This window comes from Eubalaena glacialis, chromosome 3 (assembly GCF_028564815.1).
Source record: "Eubalaena glacialis isolate mEubGla1 chromosome 3, mEubGla1.1.hap2.+ XY, whole genome shotgun sequence".
NCBI lineage: Eukaryota > Metazoa > Chordata > Mammalia > Artiodactyla > Balaenidae > Eubalaena > Eubalaena glacialis.
In genome coordinates, this window is record NC_083718.1 from 191,038,058 (window position 1) to 191,063,143 (window position 25,086).

The 25,086-nt window shown below is 49.8% G+C and overlaps 1 protein-coding gene across 4 annotated transcripts in view; it reads left to right on the top strand.

Annotated features, from left to right (window-relative positions):
• NPHP4 (nephrocystin 4) overlaps positions 1 to 25,086 on the top strand; it is a 137,249-nt gene that overhangs the window by 94,175 nt on the left and 17,988 nt on the right. For all 4 annotated transcript variants that reach the window (XM_061185072.1, XM_061185073.1, XM_061185074.1 and 1 more), the window contains exons 15-20: positions 1,858 to 1,965; positions 3,246 to 3,394; positions 3,551 to 3,742; positions 4,196 to 4,383; positions 20,080 to 20,240; positions 23,204 to 23,384. In XM_061185072.1, coding sequence (XP_061041055.1) covers positions 1,858 to 1,965; positions 3,246 to 3,394; positions 3,551 to 3,742; positions 4,196 to 4,383; positions 20,080 to 20,240; positions 23,204 to 23,384 — 979 coding nt within the window. The remainder of the gene's footprint in view (positions 1 to 1,857; positions 1,966 to 3,245; positions 3,395 to 3,550; positions 3,743 to 4,195; positions 4,384 to 20,079; positions 20,241 to 23,203; positions 23,385 to 25,086) is intronic.

Genomic DNA, 25,086 nt, shown 5'->3' on the forward strand with positions numbered 1-25,086 from the left:
GGAAAGTCCCCTTTGCATCTTTAAGAACAGTTGATGTCCTGTTTACTTGTGTGGGCTGGGAAGCGTGCCAGCGAGCCGGGGGGGAGGGTGTCGGGGTGCAGGTGTCCTCGGCCGCCCTCCTGCCTGTCTCCGCGGCGGGTCCCGAGCGCGCTGCTCCCAGTGCCGGCTGTCAGGGCCGTGGCTTCTGCTGGTTGTTAATGATCCTCCAGTTGCCGTCGAAGGCCTGTGTCCACGCTCAAGCTGATGTGTTCTCCCGCAGTTATGTCTGACGGCTGGGAATCCTTCAGGACTGAATGGCCTTTTTCCCCTTCTGAGACACTGAGGAGTGCCCTTCGCCCCCTCCTCTCCTGACCCTCTGCTAGGAGAGGGCGCCGGTGAGGCCGTGGCTTCCCCAGGCAGCAGCCGGCAGGTGCGCCGAGCAGCTGGTGCTGGAGGGCACAGGGCGGCACCGACAGAGGCCAGCACGTTGGCGGGCCTGTCGGAGAGCTGACGTCTCCTCCGGTGCTAGGAGCTGCGGCCACCCCTCAGGGATCCTGAGCCGGTTGCGGGTCTGCCCGTGGCTCGGGGCTGGCTCTGGCCAGCGTGGTTTTTGAATGAGGTCAGAGCTGGCTTGTCCTCCTGATGACCTTGTCTGCCAACATCACCCTGGACGTTGACTTTCTAGAAAAGTTGAATGATTCAGTATCCAGGGCTGTCCCCAGGATGTGGCTTTAATGTGGACCGTGCAGCTGGGAAACTGGACCAGAAGTAAATGTGGTGTTTGCCCGAAGACACGTGTTTGGGGACAGCCTCCCGGGCCCTGCTGGCCTGTCCCAGCATTTTCCCTCCAGCGGTTGGCATGGTGCCCCTAAGTGCTGAGGGGCCACAGGGCAGCACCTCCAGCCCCAGAGGCAGGAGGCACTCACGGCGGCTTGTGGGCTCTGAGGGGAGCTGAGCAGACCCTAAATTCTTCTCTGCCTCTAAGATGCTGCCCGATCCCCTAGTGCCCCTCGCCCATTTCTTCAACACCTCTTCATGGGTTGGGTCCTTCTCTGTACCAGCACCACCCGCTCTGCCCCCCTGGGCCAGCTGTCACTGCTGATGACAGACGTCTCATTTGTTAACGTGTACATTATAAATAGAGACCAGGATTTGAGAGACGGGTCTTCAGTAGAGCGAGGGCCCTCCATCTCTTCACACCAGCCTTTTAGAGCAACGTTCGTTTTCCTCACGTTAGTCACATTTACCTGACCCTGTGCCGGGTACCTTGCCAAGCCCTTTCTCACAGTAGGCCTGTGATCTAGGTACTGTTAGCACCCCCATTTTACAGGTGAGGAGACTGAGGCAAGACCAGGTTAGTTAGGTGACTTGCCCACATCACGTGGCAGTGAAGTGGTGGAGTGGGGCTTCCAGGGCCCACGTCAGCTGCCATCATGGTCACTGCCTTAACGGGCAGGTTCATGTCGTAGGAACACAGGTAGTTAGAATCAGAAGGGGTCTTGGAGAAGTTCAGTCCAGGGATGGAGGTGAAACCCAGAGAGGTTCAGAGACCAGCCGGCCCTGCAGCCCGAGTGTCAGAGAACCCACCCGGCTTCCCTGGCCATTTCCCCTTCTCCACTTGCTTTTCCTTGTTAATAATATTTTTATTCAAATATTACGATGTGGGAGAAACCACAGAATTGCCCCTCTCAGTAGTTAGAAAAGAAGCAATTAGACGTGATGCTGGGTTCCAGGAGGTTCCAGACCTCACTGCTCCCTGTGGCTGCATCAGAGCCCTCCCTTCCTTCCCAAGGGTCTGTGCCAGCAGGGGGGTGGGAGGGGCTTTGTGAAGTTACTGGGGTGCATTTTGTCGTCTTACCCAAGCTTTCTTCCCTTCAGCTGTCGCTTTCCCAGCTGGCGGCTTCCCCACAGTCCCCAGCTCAGTGCCGCGCGGCTGAAGCCTCGTCAAAGCCACCGGGGAGCCCCACGCTCTCCCTGGCCCCGGGGGTAAGTAGCCTGCCCCTCCTCCCGCCTGCCTCCTTCCAGGGAATGGCTCCAAACTCCTGACTTCTGTGGAAGTCTCCGACTTTGTGAGCTGCCTTGGTCCTTGGTGAGGTGACCGAGACCTTCCTGGGTTCTCTGTGATGCGGCGTTGGGATGGGGGCTGGACATCACCTCCTTCCAGCTTTAGATATTTGCCACCATCCATCTTGGTGACCAAGGGTATTTGGTCTGGGAGCTTTTCCTGCCACAGGGCTTGATTTAGGCTTTGCTCTACCTGAGAAGACAAAGTAAAAGCGCCCTTAGATCTCTGAACATGAGAGGAAAAGGAAAGTTTCGCTGGAGATGTAAATAGAGGTTCATCCAAGTTGCCAGCTCCCCCGCCAGGACGCTCGCCTTGCGGCTGGAGGAGAGTTTGTGAAGCCCACCGTCCCCGATCCCAGTGGAGCTAATGGGCTAAAATAGGCCTGTTTCCTTTCTACTGAACTTGGGGGACTCACGTAGAGTTTGCTGGTTCACCTGCAAACTTCAGTCTTGCCTTGGAAGTCTGTTGAGGAAAAATGGTTCCATTTAATTACTTCCTTGAAAACCCTCATGGTGAAATGCCTGATTCTAAAATATATCTGGGCTCGTGTCATTATGAAGAGCCTTCATCTCTTCTGTTACTGGCGCCTGAGGCCCGTGTCCCTCGCCTCCGGTCACGTGGGGCTCCTTCTAAATGAAACGGAAAGCTTGGGAGGCCAGCTGGAGAGAGAGCGTCCCAGACCCCATCAAGCTCTTCCTTTAGACAGAGGTGGGCAGAGGGTGCCGGTGAAAGCCTAGAGCATTCGGTGACGTGGGGACAAGGAAGCGTTCACACAGGCTCGGGGGCTCCATCCCACAGTCTCCCTAGCGTTACTGGAGATGGTTTCCTCTTTCTGTTCCGTGGATGTGGTTTTGAGGTTAATTTGCCTTCTCAGGCATCAGGTGTCTTCTGTGCTGCTGTTCAAAACATTATGATTCCTTCCTCGTTGCTTTTCGACTCACATGAAATACAGGATGCCCAGGTGAATTTGAATTTCAGATAAACAATACTTTCCAGTATAAGTGTGTCCCGGATATTGCGTGGGATATACTTATACTAAAATTATGCATTGCTTACCTGAAATTCCAGTGCAGCTGAGCCTCCTGTGTTTTCACTTGCAATGTGACAGAGGCAGTTCACCCATGAGCCCCACATCCAAGCATCCTTGGTCACGGGTTGGGATCCTCGCTGGCCTCACCTGGGGCCCCATTGTTTTCGGCAGGAGTTCCCCTTGGAGGGCAGGATCTCTCACCTGGAAGCTGACCTGAGCCAGACGGCCTTGGTCGCGGGCACATCCACTGCTGAGCAGTTGCAGGAGCTGCCTTTCACACCTGTGCACGCCCCGAGCATCGTGGGAGCCTGGACCAGGAGGTGAGGGGCAGGTCTGGGAGGGCCCAGAGCAAGTGCTGTGTGATCAAGACCCTTCGACCCCCTGGACGGTAGGCTTTCCTAGAGAGCTGGCTTTCTGGGTCCTGCCTCTTGGCGGGCCCTTTCCTGGAGGCTGGCTCAGGAGGCCTTCTGTTCCAGCTCTGGAGGGAAGCCGTCACGAGCCTCCCTAGCGCTACTGCGGTCCGCCGGCTTTCCCGAGATTCTGGACGCCAATAAGCAACCAGCCGAGGCCGTGAATCCTACAGATCCCGTGAAGTTCAGCCCTCAGAAGGAAGAATCAGACTGTCTGCAAAGCAACGAGATAGTGCTACAGTTTCTTGCCTTTAGCAGGTAAACTCTTGAATATTTGGTCTGTTGCTCTTTTCCTGGCTTTTGCATTTCTTGCGTTGAGGAAGAACTTCTGTGTGACTCTGGCAGAATACTATGATCAGGTCTTAACGGGACTACGGAATGCCCTCTGTCTTTATTTTCGTTTGGCTGAGACCCACCCACTGCCATTTCCAAATGCTGTAAAACCTGCTTTGACCGATCTCCTGTGGTCCTTAGTTACAGCGTGGACAGAGTGTCGCCCTGTCCTTGGGTACTGGTGTAGCCCCGAGATCTGGGCTCTCCAGCCATGCCTGAAGTGGGGGGATGCCCGGCAGGCTCCCCGAGGTCATAGTAGGGCTGCTGGTGTGGATGAAGGAGGCGGCCTCTCACCTGCTGTCTCCCTGCGAGTGTGTGACGAAAGCCCGGGTTCTCCGCCCGGACCCTTGATTAACTCGGAGCTGTCGTTGGATCCAGGGTGTCCCAGGATGACCAGGCAGCGCCGTGGCCACAGACTGTATATTTCACCTTCCAGTTCTACCGCTTCCCCCCCGAGACAACGCCGCGGCTGCAGCTGGTTGAGCTGGACGAGGCCGGGAAGACCAGCTCGGCCTCCCTGCCCCACCTCCTCGTCCTGATTCACAAGGACGGCTCCTTTGATGCGGGTGAGTGCTGGGCAACCGGCAAACGCGAAATCCAGTGCCAAGCTTTGTCTGCGAATTTTATTATTTAAAAAATGTTGAACAGTGAAAAACTTGAAACATGTTCACAATTTGAGAGAATAGTGCAATAAATCAGTGCTCGTGCCACTCACCTCTGACAGTTATCAGTGACATCCCTGCCCAGGTCCCTCCCCAAACCAGGGCTATTTGGTGCAAATTCCAGACGTTATATAATTTTATCTATAGATATTCTCTTACGTAGATCTAAAAAAGTAGAGTCTTTTTTAAAAAACATAAACTCAATAATATTACCCCATCTAAAAATTAATGATGACTTAATATTATCAAATATCTAGCCAATGTTAACATTTCCCCAATAACTTCATAAAATTTTTTAATAGTTTGTTCAAATCAGGATCTCAGTTAGGTTTGTATGTTGGGATGGTGTGACTCTCCAGTCTCTTTCTACCTATAGCCGTCATCACCATCCTGTCTCTGTTTTTTCGCTTTAATTTATTTGTTGAAGTTGCCATGTTGCTGGTCCCCTGGAGCCTCCCGGTGTCTGCACTTTGGTTTTGCGGCCCAGTGGTGACATCTGCGGTGTTCCTCTATCCCCTGTTTTGCCTGTAAATTGGAGTTAGATCTAGATGCGTGAGCAGATGCACGCTTTTTGTTTGGGGCAAGGAGTCTGTATTGCTGGTGATGTGTCCCCATCTCTGCAGCAGCATGAGGCCTGGGTTGCTTCTTATGCTTCATCAGTGACCATCAGGACTGTTGCTTATGGATTGATCACTTCATTCAAGGCTGCACAGTGGTGATGTTTTACTCCTAGAATACTTCTTTGTCAGCCAGAATGCTTCCTTAAAACGAAGCTTCTCCTCATCAACTCTTTGGTTGCCTTGAGGTGCGATTCATATAGAGAAGGCAGAATAATGCTTGATTTTCTTCTCTTTTGTTTGCTAATTTTTAAAATAGTGAGCCAGTTCCCAGCATCCTTCAAGGGCGGGGCCAATGGCTTTTTTTTCTGATATCATCATCAACTGATGGATTTAAACTGCAGTGGACTGAACATACCAAATATGTTATTGTTTTTGGTGGCCAGTTGTCCTGTCTTTGGCCAGTCACACGGCTCGTAAGGGACATACCTGGGGTCTGAACCACTGCTGCCTCTTGAGTAGAACTTAACAGGTGGAAAAAGACGTGTTAAAGTATTAAATGAAATTAGTTTAACAACATTAACATCAGACAAAAGTGACAAAAGGCAAAGGCATTGCTGGGGATCAAGAAGCCCATTAAATAATAATTAAGGGAATAATTCACTAGGAAAAAATGATTCTGAATCCGTGAACTTCTAACAACCACAGCTTCCAAAGATAAAGGACAAATTGATGGACCTTATAAGGAGAAACTGACAAACCTACAATCATAGGAGGTTTTGACACACTTCTGTCAGTAAATTGATTGATCAAGCAGAAAAAAATTAATGAGAATATTTTAAAATACAATTTAAAGAGATGATCTTATAGAACCTGTACAACCAATTTAGAGAATATGCTTTATTTTCAAGTATCCTTTGAAACTTATAAAAACTGATTATTCATATATGTGTGTATATATCTTAGGCCACCAAGCAGGTATTGCCATATACCAAGAGACCCTATATCTAATCTAATTTTATAGCATTCTTTGACCATAATACCTCAAGGTCAGAAATCATTCACTGCCCTCCCCCTGGAAGGCTCCAAACTGCTGGATTATTTTGAATTTTAAAACAAATTTCTAATTTTTCCCTAGGTAAATGAAGAAATCAATGTAGAAATGGCTACTTAAAACTGAATGACAAAGTAATATTGCATATCAAAAGTAATAAGTAAAATGGCCACAGCCATAAAAAGGAATGAAATTGGGTCATTTGTAGAGACATGGATGGACCTAGAGACTGTCATACAGGGTGAAGTAAGTCAGAAAGAGAAAAACAAATATCGTATATCAACACATATGTGTGGACTCTAGAAAAATGGTACAGATGATCTTATTTGCAGAGCAGAAATAGAGACACAGACATAGAGAACAAACGTATGGATACCAACGGGGAAGGGGGGGGTGGGTTGAATTGGGAGATCGGGATTGACATGTATACATTATTGGTACTATGTATAAAATAGATAACTAATGAGAACCTACTGTGTAGTGCCGGAAACTCTGTGCAATGCTCTGTGGTGACCTAAATGGGAAGGAAATCCGAAAAAGAGGGGATATATGTATACGTATAGCTGATTCACTTTGCTGTCCAGTAGAAACTAACTCAACATTGTAAAGCAACTATACTCCAGTAAAAATTAACTTAAAAAAAAAGCTAATAAGTAAAATGGTAATTACAGGGAAATTTGCAGCTTTAAATGCGTATATTGTTGGTAAAGAAGAAAGTATCTTTTAACAAGCTGATCTAATTGTTCAGCTCAAGAAGTTTGGTGAAAAAGAACCAGAACAAACCCAATAAAAGCAGAAGGAAAGAAATTAGAAAATGAGCATAAATGCTTAGAAAACAAAGAAGTAGTGGAAAGGGTCAGCCAAATTGTTGGGCGCGAGGAGTCACGGGTGCAGCAGGTGATGCCCCGTTCCCTTGTCCAAGGTCAGAATCAGTGCGGAGAGTCAGAGCCCTTGTGGGAATGGGGTTAGCCCGAGAGCCCGTGGTGCTTGCCGGGCCCCCATCAGGTGAGCGGCAGGCAGAGGTCGGGCTGGGCAGCCGCCGTCGACCTGGAACCTGGGGCAGAGCTGCCGCCCCCCGCTTGCCTGTGGGCCCCGGCCTCCTCTCTTCCTGTGGACAAATCTGAAAAGAAGAGACAGGGGAAGCGGTGAGAAGCTTGGGCTCTGCTTCTTCCCCCAAACCCACCAGCCTATGAGCTGCTCGTGCCCTGGGAGGAGGATATGCTGGGCAGAGGGCGGCACGGGCCATCCCTCTGCACGGAGGTGGGGCTGGGGACGATGTGTTCCTGCAACCTTATTGCGTTTTGTTCTCTCAGCTCGCATAACCGTTGAGTTTATGGCCAGCGGGGCTGTGGCCCTCCTTGGGGGAGGGGACCAGTCACCACTGGGGAGGTTTCCCAGCCTTCCTGGGACCACTGCTCCCAAACCCACCACCTTTCCTTTGCCAGTCCCCCCAGGACCAGCAGTGGGTAGTTTAGCCTATGTCCCCAGAAGGCTCAGAAATGGATCAGAATAATGCATGGATTTCAGGGCCCCTCTGCACCCATTGCTGACCATTCATTCCCTATTCTGTTTCCCATGCTAAATGCTATCCAGTCACTTGATCCAGTGGAGCTCATCGGAGGTTCTGCAATGATGTTAAATGATAGTGTTAAGATAATTCAATAAAAAAGGCCAACCACTTAGAGATGCTCCTGATTTGACTGTAAACCCCTTTCCATTATGAATTGCCCAGAGAGAAATTAGTCCAAAAATTAAATTTCCCTGCAAGTGGAAGTCCAAAGAAATTAAACTCCAGAATCAAATTTTCTTGTCATGGTGAATTAAAATTCAAAGTCCACAAAGGCTTTGCAATTTCTTGCACAGCTGAGTCTTGGCCAAAGACACCTCTGACTGAGCAGATCTGGCCTTCCTTTGGCAGCCCAAACTTGGGGGCTCTCTCCGGATGCACCGGGTTCCTCAAGACCTCAGAAGGTTGAGCTGGCTCAGCACCGAGTCTTTCATGGGCCTCACTTAAGACGTTTTCTTTTGTTGTTGAAATATAACATGCATACAACAAAGTACACCATTCAATGAATTTTTTTTTTTAATAAATGTATTTATATATTTATTTATTTTTGGCTGCGCTGGGTCTTCGCTGCTGCACGTGGGCTTTCTTTTTAGTTGCAGCGAGCGGGGGCTACTCTTTGTTGCAGTGCGCGGACTTCTCATTGCGGTGGCTTCTCTTGTTGTGGAGCACGGGCTCTCGGTGCGCGGGCTTCAGTAGTTGTGGCTCGCGGGCTCAGTAGTTGTGGCTCGCGGGCTCAGTAGATGTGGTGCACGGTCTCTAGAGCACGGGCTCAGTAGTTGTGGCTTGTGGGCTCAGTAGTTCTGGCTCATGGGCTAGAGTGCAGGCTCAGTAGTTGTGGCTCGTGGGCTCAGTAGTTGTGGCTTGCGGGCTCAGTGGCTGTCGCTCACGGACTCTAGAGCGTGGCCTCAGTAGTTGTGGTGCACAAGCTCAGTAGTTGTGGCTCACGGGCTCAGTAGTTGTGGCGCATGGGCTTAGCTGCTCCATGGCATGTGGGATCTTCCCAGACCGGGGCTCGAACCCATGTCCCCTGCATTGGCAGGCGGATTCTCAACCACTGCGCCCCCAGGGAAACCCTGTGAATTTTTAAGGATGGTTAGACCTTATTTGTTAGAGCAGTTCTAGATTTACAGAGAAACTGAGCCGATAGCCCAGAGCCCCGTATACTCCCGCCCCCACTGTCTCCTCCATTAGCAACTTCTTACATTCACGATGAGCTGATATTGGTACAGTGTTAATAACTGAAGCTCAGAGTTTACATTAAGGTTTACTCTCCCCACGTTGTACATTATATGGATCTTGACAATTGTGTAACATCATATATCCACTGTTACAGTATCAACCAGAGTAATTTCACTGCCCTAAAAATCCCCTGTGCTCCACCCTGCCAGCTACTGATCTTTTCACTGTCTCCATAGTTTTGCCTTTTCCAAGATGTCATATAGTTGAAATTATATAGTGTATGCTTTTCAGATGGCTTCTTTCACTTAGTAACATGCATTTAAGGTTCCTCCATGGCTTTTCGTGGCTTTATTTTTGGCACTGAATGATACTCTGGACGTACCTCAGTTTATTTATCCATTCACCTGCCAAAGGGCATCTTGGTTGCTTCCAGTTTGTTGTTCGGGATTTTGTGTGGACATACATTTTCAACTAATTTGGGTAAATACCTAGGAGCCCAGTTGCTGGATCGTATAGTAAAAGTATGTTAAGCTTTGAGAGAAACTGCCCAACTGTCTTCCAAAGTGGCTGCACCATCTTGCGTTCCCACCAGCAGTGGATGAGAGTTCCTGCTGCTCCACATTCTTGCCAACATTTGATGTTGTCGGTGTCCTGGATTTGGGCCATCCAAGTAGGTGTGTAGTGGTAGCTCATTGTTTTAATTTACAATTCCCTAATGACAGATGATGTAGTGTGTCTTTCCATCTGCTTACTTACTATCTGTATATCTTCTTCGGTGAGATGTCTGTTTGGATCTTTAGCCCATTTTTAAATTGGATTGTTTGTTTTCATATTTGTTGTGTTTTAAGAGTTCTTTGTATATTTTGGATACAAATCCTGTATCATATATGTGTTTTGCAACTATTTTCTCCCAGCTTGTGGCTTATGTTTTTCATTCTCTTAATGGTGTCTTTCTCAGAGCAGAGGTTTTAAATTTTAATGATATCCAGCTTATCAATTATTTCTTTTACGAATCGTGCTTTTGGTGTTGTAGCTAAAAAGTCATCACCAAATCTGAAAGGTCACCTAGCTTTTTTCCTATGTTATCTTCTAGGAGTTTGATAGTTTTGCACTTTACATTACAAAAATTAACATTTTGAGTTAATTTTTGTAAAAGGTGTAATTTTTACAAAGTGAACACATCTGTGTAACTACCACCCAATTCGGATGGGGCTGTAGAACGTTACACAGCAACCCCCCAACCCCAGTTGTTGACCTCCCCCAAGGGTAACTGCTCTTCTGAATTCTGTCACTCTGCATCAGTTTTACCTGTTTTTTGAACTTAAACGGATCATATTATCCATACCATTTTGAATCTAACTTCTTTCGCTCAACCTCATGTCTGGGAGATTCCTCCATGTTGCTGTATGTAGCAGTAGTTTGTCCGTGATCTTGGCTGTATAGAAACCCATTGTCCGAATATTCCACAATGTTTACCCATTCTGCTGTTCACAGGCCTTTGAATCATTTCCAGGTTTTGGCTCTTTTGAATAATGCTGCTATGAACATATTTAAAACATTGTGAAATGATCAGCCCAACAAGTTTAGGTAGCATCCATCATCGAACATAATTATAAAATTCTGTTTTTCTTGTGACGAGAACTTTTAAGATCTACTCTCTTAGCACCTTTCAAATATGCAACACGGTGTTATTAACTGTAGTCACCGTGCGGTGCATCACATCCCCGTGACTTACTTATTTTATAACTGGAAGTTTGTACCTTTTGGCCCCCTTCACCCATTTTGCCCACCCCCTGCCCCACCTCTTGCAACTACCAGTCTGCTTTCTGTATTTAACGAGCCTGATTCTTTTTTTGAAGATTTCACGTATAAGTGAAATCATATGGTATTTGTCTTTCTCTGATCCATCCACGTCGTCACAGATGTCAAGATTACCTTCTTTTTAACGGCTGAGTAATATTTCGTATATATACATACTGCATTTTCTTTATCTGTTCATCCATAGGTGGGCACTTAGGTAGCTTCCACATCTTGGCTATTATAAATAATGCTGCAATGAACATGGTGGGGGGGAGGTGCAGATTTCTTTTCGAGTTACTATTTTTGTTTTCTTTGGTTAAATACCCAGGAGTGGGATTGCTGGATCATGTGGTAACTCTATTTTTAAGTTTTTTGAGGAACCTCCAAAAAAGGTTTGGAGGAGGCTTTCATAGTGGCTGCACCACTTTACATTCCCAGCAACAGTGGACGAGGGTTCCCTTTTCTCCACACCCTCACCAGTACCGGCTCTCTCTTGCCTTTTTAATAATATACGATCATTCTTTTGGTGCACGTGTGTGTGTGTGCATCTGCATTGGTCTGTGCCTGGGACTGAAGTTGCTGGGTCCCCGGGCAGCACAGGTCTAGCTTTGGTGCATTCCTTCCCCAGTGCTGTGCCAGCTTACACACCCACTGGAGTAGACAGAAAGTCTGAACTGCCCGTGTCCTTGCTGGTTGTGTAATGTGTGTGGCTCTGTTTGTTTCTTTCACGTGACCTCCTGGTGGGCATGTGCCGGCATCTCCTGGCTGACCGATGACCTTCCACACGCTGTCGCCTTCGGCAGATCCTCTTTTGAAGTGCTTTGCCCATTTTTTATTGTGTTGTCTGTTTTTCAGTTTGTAGATGTTATGTATATATCCTGATCCCAGACCTTCTTCAGATGTTATAAATATCTCCCCCTGCCTTTGACTCTGTTAATGGTATCTTTTGGTTAACAGGAGTTTTCCATGAAAATTACGTCCAATTTATCAGTCTTTTCCTTAATGGGCAGATTTCCTAAGCTACACCCAAAATGAGTTTGTCTCCACAAAGTCTTGAAGATATCCTCCTATGTTACCTTCTAGAAGCCTTTTTTCCCTTTTTATATTCAGATCTAGAATTCATCTGGAATTGATTTTGTGTATCCTGTGAGGTAGGGACTGAGGTTTGTGACCTTCATAAAGAATGCAGAGAGTTAATAGGACATATAAAAGATTTTAAAAGCATTGGCTCCACACCCACCAAGCTTACGAAGTGAGTCATTTCTCAGCCTGGAATACTTATTTTAAGCAAAATATTGTTTCCAGAATCCAAAGTTTGGTTTTGCCAAAGATGATAGCAGAGACTCAGGGATGCATGAGGGCAGAGAGAAAAAGCCCTGGTCTCAGCTCTGCCACACGATTGCTCTTTTCTGGTGGGTGGACCCACTTATGGAAAGTGGCATTTGAGACATTGTTGTCTTCTGGCAAAGTCTGGATGTTTACAGTCTTGGCAGCCCTGACCACCAGTTCTCGTGGAGGGTCACCGCTTCCCCTCCAGGTCTGCGTCCTGGGGCCCAGAGTCCATGATGTGGCTCCCACACGCCCTTGTGGGCAGCCCTCAGCAGGCTCATGCCAAACGGCTGCCACATCTGGTCCAGCGGGAGAAACCACAGCTTCTGGAACCTGCGGCCCGTGGGCCTGGTGGCTGCCTCTGCCACACTAGTCACTGTTCTACATTGTGAGTAGACTTTCTTTTGTTTCCTCTTTTTCTTCAGGAGTGGGATGTGCCTCTGGACTTTCCTCACTTATTACTGTCCCCCGCTCCTTTCAGGAAGGTTCCCCCAAGTTTGTGGCCGTTTCATCTGCTTGTGTTGGTCCCCGTCCTTCTACACCACATGCACAGGGCCGCCTTTCCTTGTTATTTCCCTTGCTTTCTTGCCTGTTTCTTTTCTAACATGTTGTTTGTCTAACATGCGTCTCTTGGTGTTTTTGTCTAGTGGGGTCTTCCCTAGTGTGAGAGCTGGAGTCTGGGTCAGCCAAGAGCATCCATTGTCCTAAAGAACTCTCGTCCATCTTCCCGCCCCTGCCAAGGGGGCATCTCCCACCAGACCAGCGTCCAGGTCTGGACCCTCTAGTACAGCCTTGATCGCCTCTTCCTTACTGGACCTTGTCTTTCCTGTGCCTTCTCCAGGTGCCCTAATCCCGTGTCCCCAGCTACAGAAGTTGTGTTGGTGCATTTGGGAATACCTGCTTTATCTCTTTGTTCATCTTTCCCCCCACCTCAGAATCATTTGAATGTAAAATGCAGGCGTGGTGACACTTTACCTCTAAATATAGCAGCACACTTTACTTAAAAATAAGGACATCTGGGACTTCCCTGGTGGCACAGTGGTTGAGAATCCGCCTGCCAATGCAGGGGACACGGGTCCAAGCCCTGGCCTGGGAAGATCCCACATGCTGCGGAGCAACTAAGTCCGTGCGCCACAACTACTGAGCCTACGCTCTAGAGCCCGCGAGCCACAGCTACTGAGCCCGCGTGCCACAACTACTGAAGCCTGTGCACCTAGAGCCCGTGCTCTGCAACAAGAGAAGCCACCGCAATGAGAAGCCCGCGCACCGCAACAAAGAGTAGCCCCCGCTCACCGCAACTAGAGAAAAGCCTGTGCGTGGCAACGAGGACCCAACGCAGCCAAAAATAAAATATAAATAAATAAATAAATTTATAAAAAAATAAGGACGTCCTTTTCTATACACACAATTCTATTATCATACTTAAGATTATAAGAATTTCATAGTCAAGTTTTCCCATTTCCCCTCATACGTCCATTATAGCTGTTTTTTGCTCTGACATCCAGTCCAGGCCCATGTATTGTCTGTAATCATGTGTTCAGTCTCTTTTCATTGAGACTTGTCCCCTGCATTCTCTGTCCAGTGTTGGTGCCTGTTTGAAGAGACCGAGTGAGTTGTGGATTGTCCCACATTCCGTGTGTCTGATTGTTTCCTCACCTGGTTGTCTACCTCGTTCATCTCCAGTAGTTCTCGTCCACTGAGGGAAGGGCTGAGGGCTCAGTCTCATCCTGGATTTGGTGTGAACTCTTCATTGTTGAGGCCGTGTGCTGCCCGTGCATCCCATCGGAGGCGCCGAGGTCAGGCCGTGTCACCGTGCGGGTGCCAGTGTGAGCACTTCGTAGGGGCACCCGCCCCAGGTGTCTCCAGTGGGAAGAGGTAGGCTCTTCCCCCTTTGCGCTTGGAAGACTTCTTGGGGCTGTTCTTGGGCTTCGTGTGACTATCCGACCCCTGCAGCCCTTTACCTACTGTCCTAACGTCCTTGGCTGTGCTTTGCCTGGATCAGCTATTTAAATGGAGCTTTCAAAATTGTAATTCTTCTAATGCCATCATTTGGTCTCCCTTTATAAGCTGGCATTCTTCTATAAAAAGAGACTTTCTCTCATCAACCAGGGGTGAACTACATATATGTTCTCCAAAAAAGGCAGAACAAATGTTACTTTCCCTTTAATTTCTAATTTTCAGAGTAAGAACTTACTGTAATAGTTACTCTAATAGTGACAGTTCAGGTTTTGTATATCCTAGCTCTTTGTTTCGTCTTTGGCCAGCTGTAGCCCTTCGGGTTGGCCTGAGTCTGTTGACACGCTCTGGTTGGACTTTGGGCAGGTCCTCCCTTTCTGGAGCAAAGGTGTCCAGGCTCGCCTTGTGCTTTTTCTGCCTCATATCCGGTCACCCGTTTCTCCTGGGAGCCTGGCCCCCCACTGGGAGTGCTTTCTAAAGATCATGATCCGGATGCTTTTGATCGGGGTCTCAACTGCTTCTAGGCCTTTCCCTGGGCAGAGCTGGGGCATGTATATTAAAACATGAGTTCACCTTGATATTTCTAATTTAAATTTAGAGGTTTTTCCCTAAAATATTTTATTTGTATCTCTTTCCTCTTAAACCGAAAATCGTGTTTCCTGATAATATATTTACTTATTTACTTTCCCTTATAATTTACACAATGTATTTTCAAAATTACACCGCTAGTTTGAATACTAATGATACATGGCTGACAAAAGTTCAGATTTCTTTGTGTTCTTCTGGTCTTGGCCTGTGTCCCACCGAGGATGTAGAGTGAGTGAGTGTGTGTGGCCCAAAGCCCTTGTGTTCATTCTTTTCTCTATGGAGTTATGTTGCCTATTTGATGTTCAGTCGAATTTGTTGGTTTCAGTTTGTTTTCAATTTCATATTTACTTTCTTTCCTTTTTGATTGGAATATTTACGTGGCCCCAAACACAAAACCGTAGTTGAATGAGCACTCAAGGCTCCCTTCGACCCTCACCCCTCTAGACAGTCCCCACCTGCTCACCGGCCTGGGGGTGACCAGGTTTCTAGTTTCTGGCTCAAGCAAATATTTACGTTTTTATTCTTTGTTTTTTCTTATTCAATAGGTGGCATACCAAATACACTTTTTCACTGTGCTATTTTCAGTTAACTTTCCATCCTGAGCTCCACTCCATGTGGAAACCGTCTGCATTGTTTTTACAGCTACATTGTCCTACATTGGATGCATGTTCTGTGGTTTATTTAACCATCATCCTACTGATGGAGGTTTGGGTCTTTCCAGGGTTCTGCTATTTCAGATAATGCAGCAATGAGTAACCTTGTGTTTCTCGTGTTTTCTGCATGTGGAGGTGTGTTTTAGGGCAGATTGCTGGCAGTGGGATTATAGGATAAAAGGCTTCAGTGGTGTTGATAGACACCACCACCTCCCCTCTGTTAGCCTGAGATCTTTTGGCCTCCTCCACAAAATAGGTTGTTACATTCTGATTGATGTGAGATAGATCTTAGTGAAGTTTTAATGTGCATTTCTCTTGTAATCAGTGAAGTTGAGCATCTTTTGTCTTTGTCTGCAAACTTCTATTCATATCTTTTTCCATTTCTCTATCAGATTTTTCATCTATTTTGTCCTCTGTTTTGGGAACTGTATTAGGAAGATTAGCTGTTGCCTGTGATATACATTGCACATATGCTTCCTACTTTGCCATTTGTCTTTTTGCTTTGCTTATGATGGGTTTTGCTATGTAAAGGTGTTACTTTCGTGTAGTCTAATGTGTCAGTCTTTTATTGCTTCTAGCTTCTTCAGTCATAGATGCAAAGGCTTTCTCCTCCCCTAGCTCAGCAAGAGATTCGTGCATGGTTTCTTCTAGGATTTACAGGTTTCATTTTTCACATTTAGATTTCTGATCTATATGTAGTTTATCCTGCTGTGTGATGGCAGATATGGATCAGTTTTATCTTTTTCCAAATGTCTATCCAGTTGACCCAGTACTATTTATTAAAACGTTCGTCTTTTTCCCCAGTGACTTGAGAGCCACCCTTATCATATACCAAACTTTTTTTTATTACTTGGGTGTAATTCTGGATTTTCTTGCTTGTTCCATTAGACTAGAGGTTGGCAAATGGATTTCTGTTAAGGGCCAGATCATAAATATTTTAGACTTTCTGGGTTCACATATGATCTCTGTGTAATCATTTTCTTCTTTTTTTGACTTTTGTTTTTCACAACCCTTAGAAAATGTAAAAGCCATTCTTAGCTCACAGCTGGGTTGGCCTGTGGGCTGTAGTTCACCAGACTCTTCATGAGACTGTCTGTCTACACACGAAGGTCACGCTCTTTGATCAGAGGTGTTATGCTGTTCTTTTTTGCACGGTTCTCCAGACATTCTTGCTGGTTTAGTTTTCTATGTGAACTTGTTAGGCTCTATCTGGGGTTCTGGAGAAGTTCATAGATGAACGAGAGGGGAACTGCCCTTGAAGGACAGGAGGGGACCTGCCCAGGAACGGGGATGTCTTCCCATCTGCTCATTTCTGCTTCCCTGTCTTCTGAAGGCACATAAGTGTACCTTAAATAGGTTTTGCTATTTTCTTGTTTTTTAATCAATTAGATTTTGCATTTCTCTTTATTATTACCCCCCTTCTGCTTTCTTTTTGGTATTCTCTATTGTTATTTTCCTAATTTGTTTGAGTTGCTTAATTCATTTATTTTAATTCTTTTGTTCTTGTGGATATAAAGTATTGAAGGCTATGAATTTTCCTTTGATTATTGCTTTATGTTTTGGTGATTCTGATAAGTAGTATTTTCATGATTATTATTCTAGAAAATCTGTTTGGATTGTGTTTTCCCTTTGACACAGAATTATTTAAGAATAAGTGAATTGTTTTGAAAAATTTTTTCCAATTTCTAGTTTGTTGGATTGTGATCAGAGAATATTATTTGTAATATTTCTACTTTAAGGAGCGTATTTAGGTTTTCTTTGTGGTGAAATAGACAGTAAATTTTTATTAATGTTCCAAATATACTTGAAAAGATATATTCTCTGTTATTGGGGTACAATGTTGTATGTGTATGCATACACTCTGCCTTATGGGTTAGCTGGTCTGGTCTTCTGTATCCTTACTTATTTATGGTCCACTTGACCTGCCTTGAAAGGAAAGCAGTTGTTTGGTCTCCACTGTCATTGTGTTTTCATCTGTTTCTTCTTACATCTCTGGATTTCGGCTTTGTTATTTGGTGCATAGATACTCCAAGCTGTTACGCATTCATCATGCATTGTAGACTGTAGTGTTATAAAGTGTTTGTCATCAGAGGAGTCGTGGCTGCCTTCACAGAGCAGGAGGTGTTTGTCATGAAGGAGGGGTGGAGATTGAGAAGAGGGGTGGGGGAGGACCGTCCAGCTGGAGGCAGAGCATCTGCCAGACCTGGCCGTGGTGGTGGGGCAGGACTGAGGTGCAGCAGGGACCCCAGCTGGGCTGGGCGGCGTCTGTGAAGGGGTGAGGGAGGTAAGCCAGGGAGCCTGAGCAGACCCTGTGGGGTGGTACCACTACCCCCAGGAGTCAGTGGTCAGCGCCACTGCAGGTTTTTGAGTGGGACGGAGACGACGCAGGATTCCTTTCGTGGATGCTTCGGCAGTGCCATGGGATGGACTGTGGGGAGCCTGGACCTCAGGGAAGGCCACTGAGGAGTCGGTTGTGTTAGCCAGACAGGAGCAAAGGGGTCCGAGCCTACAGTGGGGAGGGATTGGGAGGGTCCAGCATGAGGGGCCTTGGACTGTGCCCAGACCAGGATGGCCCCCGTGTGCGACACTCAGCACACTGTCAGCTCGGGGCTCAAAGTGTCCCCCCGAGACCGTGAGCTCCATCAGGACAGGGACCCTGTCCATCCTGATCTCCCACACGACCCCACACAGGGCCTGGTACATTTGCCGCATGTGAATTCATGGTCGTATTGCGGGGACCCGGCAGCTGACGGGATGTGGTGATGATGGAGCCCAGCCAGGGCGTCGGGAGGACGCGGTGCCGGGCGGCACTCTGGGGGGACGCAAGGGGGAGCTGGCTGGGGAGGAAGACGCGGGGTCCAGCTGGGACATACTGCGTTCAGGCGCAAGTGCAAGTCTGGGTGGAGGCTCCGTGGGACTGGCGGTGTTGGGGGCGAGTGTGAAGGGCGCCCAGGGAAGGGTGTCTGTGGGTGTCGTCTGGGAGGTCGCCCCGCACGGTTCGCGTCCGGCTGCATCCTGGGCCGGCAGTCGGCCCGGCGGGGCCCGGCGGGACCCGGCAGGTGGCGCTGCCGGCGGTGCTGTGAGCACGACCCTCCTCCTTCCCCGGTCCTCATTGCAGTCCTCCCTGCGCCTGGATGAGCCAGCCTCCGGGTGGCTGTCGGGAGGCTGATCAGGTGCCACAGGCCGCTTACTTCTCACACCTGGCCGTTGGGGGCCGGGGTGGGGTGGCGCGTGACCCTGGCCTCCACTGGCCCTGTGACTTGGTCTGAGCGTGCGGGGTGGGACACTGGGGCCTGGCCTGCCGTGCGCGACGTCATTCCCAGCCCCTCCCGTGGTCTTTGGGCTGCTGCTCTCTGCCCCTCCATCCTGGAGGGTGCTTCTGTCGGCGTTCCAGCTGTGGTGGAAGCCAGGGCCCCACTGGTCCTTGCTCCACATCCCCTGGGCCCACCGGGGGCCCTCCCCCCGCGCTCCTCCTCAGCGCCCAGAGCTGGGTCCCATCCTGACCTGCTTCACTGCTCCCGCTGACCGCACTGTCCTGGCCTTGAGGACAGCGGAGAGGGCGCTGTTTGGGCCCCCATGGGGCGAGGTGGCTGCCGGGGGGCGAGGGTCTCAGCCTGCCCGGGGCCGCTTGGGCTGCTGAGCCAACATCCGCCTTCCTGCCTGGGGTTAGCGTTCTGCTCAGCGGGGCCACGTAAATGCTGTTATATTATTGATGGAAAGGGCAGAAATGTTGTTCTCACTGTGTTTCCCCTGCATTGCTGTCGCTGCACTTTAACTAATGGTGACTTCAATGACATCTTTGCCAATTTAGGATTAATGGTGATGCCACTTCGCAAGGGTGAAGGTGGGGGCCGCAGTCCGGCTCCTGTCTCGTAGTGATAAGCCTGGCACCAGGAGCGACCTGGGAGAGGCCTGTGCTTCTGTGGGGCTGCTGTGCGTGTTGGGGGCGGGAGGCGTCGAGGTGGCCTAAGCACCGTGTGCTGAGCTCCGTCTCAGTTTGAGCTCTCCATGCGCCGGTGTGTGAATACCCCGGTTTCTAAAAAATTTTATTGGAGTAGAGTTGATTTACAATGTTGTGTCAATTGCTGCTGTACAGCAAAGTGATTCAGTTATACATACATACATTCTTTTTCATATTCTTTTCCATTACGGTTTGTCACAGGATATTGACTATAGTTCCCTGTGCTATACACTAGGACCTTGTTGTTTATCTATTCTGTATATGATAGTTTGCATCTGCTAACCCCAAACTCCCACTCCGTCCCTCTCCCACCCTCCTCCCCCTTGACAACCACAAAGTCTGTTCTCTGTGTCTGTGAGTCCGTTTCTGTTTTGAAGATAAATTCATTGGTGTCATATTTTAGATTCCACATATGAGTGTTATTATATGATATTTGTCTTTCTCTATCTGACTTACTTCACTTAGTATGATCATCTCTAGGTCCATCCATGTTGCTGCAAATAACATTATTTCATTCTCTTTTTATGGCTGAGTAGTATTCCACTGTGTATATGTACCGCATCTTCTCTATCTGGTGACCACCCGGTATTGACAGAAGATGTAGACGGCGTTTCTCCCTAAATCCTGTGCGCCCAGAGTCATACTCCGTGGCCGGCCCCGTCGGGGCATCTGTCCTTATCCAGCATAGACTCTTTCACCAGGACTTGGTAAAAAACATCAGTCTTATTTGGGGAGGAGCTTATTGTATACCTTGGAAAGAAATGTAGTCTTCTGAACACCACTCTTCATGTTGTTAATTTGGATATTTTATAATGTTTTGATTAATGTATTTATTAAGCTGTAACTCTGACAGAAGCAGAAATTAGTCATCATGACCAGAGCAGAAACTCCTCCAAGTATAAAGATGATAAATGATTCCAATTACTTCTGGGCACATTTGGGGCCTCTTTGCACAGGGTCTCCGGGCTTTCAGCTGAAGTACCTGGTGGACCCTGGATTCCTGAGACCCGGGGAGCAGCGCTGGTTCGCCCGCTACCTGGCCATGCAGACCCTGCAGATCGACATCTGGGACGGAGACTCCCTGCTTCTCATCGGGTCCGCCGCCGTTCAGATGAAGGTAGCGTTTACCCGCGGTCCTTCCTGTGAGGTCTGTCGCCCGGCAGTGTGGGCCATCGCCCAGCGCTGGGCATCGTCCAGGGGCCTGGCTTCTTGGTTCACAAATTCAAAACACTGCCGAGTCCTCTCCTTCCCCAAAGGAAAGGATGTTCACAGAGTCTGAACTCGATCCTGCTAGGTTACATCCGCCCAGTTATCAGTTCCTCCTGTGAACCGACCCACCAGGTGACGTCACCTCTGCTCCCTTGACGGTGAGGATGGATGTTCCCTGAGAGCAGCTCGGGATCGGCCTTGTTCCCCAAGAGCTTGGCCGGTCCATCAGAGGTGTGCCCTCAGGACGGAGGACAGGATGAATGAATGATGGGGTGGGAAAATGTTTCCTGATGCCTGTTCTCAGTTCCATGAATTGTGCTTCTCTCATTCTAACTAGAATCAGAAGCTAATTCGTTTTCTAACTCTGCTTCCCATTCTCCTCATATTCTAAAACTGAAGTCCATGCATTAATTCAATTTTCTTCCCAGGGTTTCTCCCCAAACCTTCCCTTTCGTGTGACCAGGACCCCAGAGGGTCAACGTGGGGTCACATGGCGGCCTCTGGGCCAGGCACTGGGCCACATCCACTTGCCGACATGCTGTCCCGAGAGTTTTCCTCCCTGCCTTGAGGTGGACGGGGGAGAGGATACAGCACCATCGCTGCAGCTCTGGAATCCCTCTGACCTTCATTCACTTTTCCTTCATCCCACACAGCTATTTCCCTTCTGGATTCCAGCCACGGGCCCCCTTGGTTTCCTTTCCTGAGCCTTGCATGGCTGGTCACTGAGGCCTGCAGATCTGGTCCCATCCCCCCTTGCTCCTCAGCACCCCGGCCCGCGGGGATCTCATGGCTCCTGTACTGCAGTGGCCCCGGGCCCATGCTCCCCATCCTCTGGGGGCCGCCTGCTCCTCCGTCCCTCCCTTCCTCTGGCGGCTGACCCGGGCTGTAACTGTCCCATCCACCGGGGCTCAGGGCCCTTCCCTGAGGGGCTGAGGCCCTCAGGACAATGGAAGGAGCCAGGGGGCAGTGGGTAACGAGTTATGGGGCGGGGTCACAGCTGGCGAGGACTCAGCAGGTGTCGGCTGATGTTCTCATTCCTCAGGCCCCACAAGGTCGCCATGGATATTGCCCGTCTGTCTCCTACACTGGCCAGTGATGCCATGGAGGGTGGGAATGGGATGGCCACTGACCCCTCCCCAGCACAGTCCTAGGCCACCGTGGGTAGGGCATGGCTGAGAATGGATGAATAGAAGGAGGGAGGGAGGGAGGGGTGAGGTGAAAGGCAGGAGGGGCGGGGCGGGGCGAGGCGAGGGGAGGGAGGGGCGAGCGAAGCGAATGGAGAGGTTATTTGATCTCATCCTCCACGAAGAGCCCCTTCAACAAGTGCTGTCAGGTTTACTGACACAGAATTGGTTTAAATAAAATGGAATTTTACTTTTTAAAAATAAGCAAGTCTTCACGTTAACATCTATGTAGAAAAGATGGAAAATTTGTGCAAGTCCAGGTCCTAAGCTGTCATGTGCTTACGTGGCCTTCTGTGGATATTTCCTGCGTTTCCAGACGCATCACAGCTCGTTGCACTGTCCCCTGTTGTTGGACATTTAAGCGCCTTTTCCTGGTGGAAACACTGCAGGGAACATCTTGGAGTCACGCTGACTCACCTCTCCAGCTCAGTTCCTGAGCGGTGACAGCGCCAGCATCGCTGGGGTCTCGCGGTGGTCGCTGCTGGTGCCTGGTTGCCCCCCGCTCCGCTGCGGTGTCCTCAGTCCGGCCCTGGGACTGCTGCCCTGATCCCCGTGTCCAGCAATGAAGCCGAGGCCCTGGGTTGTGCTGGGACCAGGCTTTCAGCCCAGGTCTGACTCCATCATCTTCTCCCCAAATGAGAACGCCCCAAAGCCGCGTTTCCGAGTCACGGGTGCGCAAATGTGGAGCCTCGGGCAGGGGGCCCAGGGGCCCGGCACGGCGCTCTTCCCGGAAGATGACCAAGGGGCCTGCTTTCCCACCCTTTACGGGGTGGGAAAAAAAACCTCTGCAGTTTCCTAGGTGAGACGCGATACCCTGTTTTTATTGGCATCGCTGCTCCTGGGGCAGCCGGGCATCGCTTCTTGCCTTGACTGGCCACCCTCTGGAGGGGTCTTCGCCCCGTCTGGCTGCCGAGGCTCCTGGACCGTGAATGTGTTGGCGTTATGTGGACAAGCGCTGCTCAGCAAGCAGGGTCTCCGGAGCTGGAAGCCCTAGACCCGCTCAGGAGGGATCTGGTCTGGGTGTGTCCGCCCCAGAGACAGGCAGAGGACAAATGCTGGAGGGACAGCGCCAGAATTCCAGAAGCAGGACCTGAACCTGGCCCCACGCTTCCATTTACGTGTGACAGTCAGGAGGCCTGGTGACGTGCCCGGGCCTCCCAGGAGAAGGGGCCCAGCCCTCCCTCCCGGCCGGCCCCACTCGCTCTCGGGCTCAGGAGCGTTCCGAAGGGTTAAACTTGATTAGCAGAGAAGAGTGGGGTCGGAAAGGACCCTCTTGACCCAGCTCCGTCCACCCCGCGGCCCCTCCTCGGACCTGCTGCCCGCCTTTCTGCCACACTGAAGCTCCCTGTGTCCCGCCCGGGCCTGGCGTGCCCCACCCCTGCCTGGAGGCACATCTTCGTCCTGAGGGGCCCAGTGGAGGCTCCTCGGGGCTCCCGCCGACGCGGAGCTGGGCTTCCTCAGCATCCCACCTTGTTCTGTGCTGTGTTCTCATCTTCTCCGTGTGGAGGGGGCTCCACGCAGGTGGCTGCCAGGCCCGCTCATGCATCCCTGGGGTTTGCTCAGTGGGTGAATCAGGATGCACTTTGTTAAGGATTTGGGGGAAAGACCCGACAGCAGGGACTTGGGTTTTCAGAAGCAGATAGCCCCTGCCTCGGCCGCCCTCTGACCCGTCCTTTCTCCTCTGCAGCACCTCCTCCGCCAAGGGCGCCCAGCCGTTCAGGTCTCGCATGAGCTTGAGGTCGTGGCGACAGAGCACGAACAGGACACCATGGTGGTGAGTGGAGACGTGACCAGGTTTGGCTGCGTCAAGCCCATCAACGTCCACACGGTGGTGAAGGGCCGGCTGCACCTGACCTTGGCCAACGTGGGTAAGAGTCCCTGGCAGCTTTGCTCTTGTTCCTGGGTGGCTACTCTTCTTCCTATTTGGGGCGTGAGCCCCCTCAGGACAGTGGTCACATCGTGGGCATCAGCACTCAGTAGGAATTCAGAAGAGCTCTCATTAGCTTGACTACTAAGTATGCCCTTGACTGCTGAGCATCTGCCCTTGACCACTGAGCGTCTGCCCTTGACCACTGAGCATCTGTCCTCCACCACTGAGCATCTTCCCTTGACCACTGAGCATCTTCCCTTGACCACCGAGCATCTGTCCTTCATCACTGAGCGTCTTCCCTTGACCACCGAGCATCTGTCCTTCATCACTGAGCATCTTCCCTTGACCACTGAGCATCTGCCCTTGACCACTGAACAACTGTCCTTCACCACTGAGCGTCTTCCCTTGACCACCGAGCATCTGTCCTTGACCACTGAGCATCTGTCCTTGACCAATGAGCCTGTCCTTGTCCACTTAGTGCCTGCCCTTGACCACTGAGCATCTGTCCTTGACCACTGAGTGCCTGCCCTTGACCACTGAGCATCTGTCCTTGACCACTGAGTGCCTGCCCTTGACCACTGAGCATCTGTTCTTGATCACTGAGCCTTCCCCTGACCACTGAGTCTGCCCTTGACCAATGAGCCTTCCCTGGCACCGGTTGTTTGGTGTTCCTGATTTCTGGTCGGGGTTTGGTATTATTAGCTGTCTCCGTCTTGCCCACGTTTTATTTCTGGTACTATCCATGGGGCATCGCTGTGACGATCCTCAAATAAGATGACTGGTTTCGGGAGAGAGTTTCATCTGGAGTTTCAGCTCATAGCACTGCCTCATTTTGGAGGAGAGAAGAGAGAACTGTTCCTAAACTTCCGCACCACACAGCTTGGGAACAGAGGGGCAGAGGGACGTGCTTGTTCAGAGCCGAGCACCTTGACCTTTCGTCAGATGGTGTCCCAAGGGCTGCTCGTCAGAGATGCCGAGGAAAGCCCCAGTCCTCCTTCCATGTGGCCAGGAGGCTGGGGCTGGGTGTGGCTGGGATGGTCCTGCCTGGACATTCTGGGGGCTCCACTGAGGCCCCTGATGGGACAGGGGACGTTAGGCCGGGCATGCCTGCCTGTGCCCGCCTCAGGGCAGAGGCCGGTGTGAGCCCTCGTGGGGCTAGTGACAAGCCCGCTCCATCCCCCTAGAGGGGACTGAGGAAGGATTGAAAGCAGGACAACACCAAGCCATCTGAGGTTTCTGGACTCAAACCTCTCTGTCGTTTTATTGGGGAATTTTCCATTCCTTACAGCCCAGCCTGATTTTAGACCTCGAGCCCCGTGGGCCATTTCCACCTGTGCCGACAGCGCGGAGCAGGCAGAGCTGGGACAGAGCAGCAGGCGTGAGCGCGGAGCCCGTTAAGCCAGGTCTGAGGCTTCTGCTCCCGTGTTTACAAATGTAGGATCCAAGGCAGCCTGGAGAACAGACAATATGGAAACGGCAAAACTCAATTAGGTTCTGGAGAAATAAATGAGCTGTGTGTGAGAAGCAGACATTATTCAAAAGCTCCTACGGCTGAGGGGAGTTGCTAGAAGCATTCTGCTTCCAAGATTGTGTTGGTTATTTTTATTTTTAATTCACCAGCCCACAAATGTGCAGTGACTCCAGGTTTTAAAATCTTATCTTCAGAAGAAAGATTAGCTCCATTATGCGTTATCTTAAAT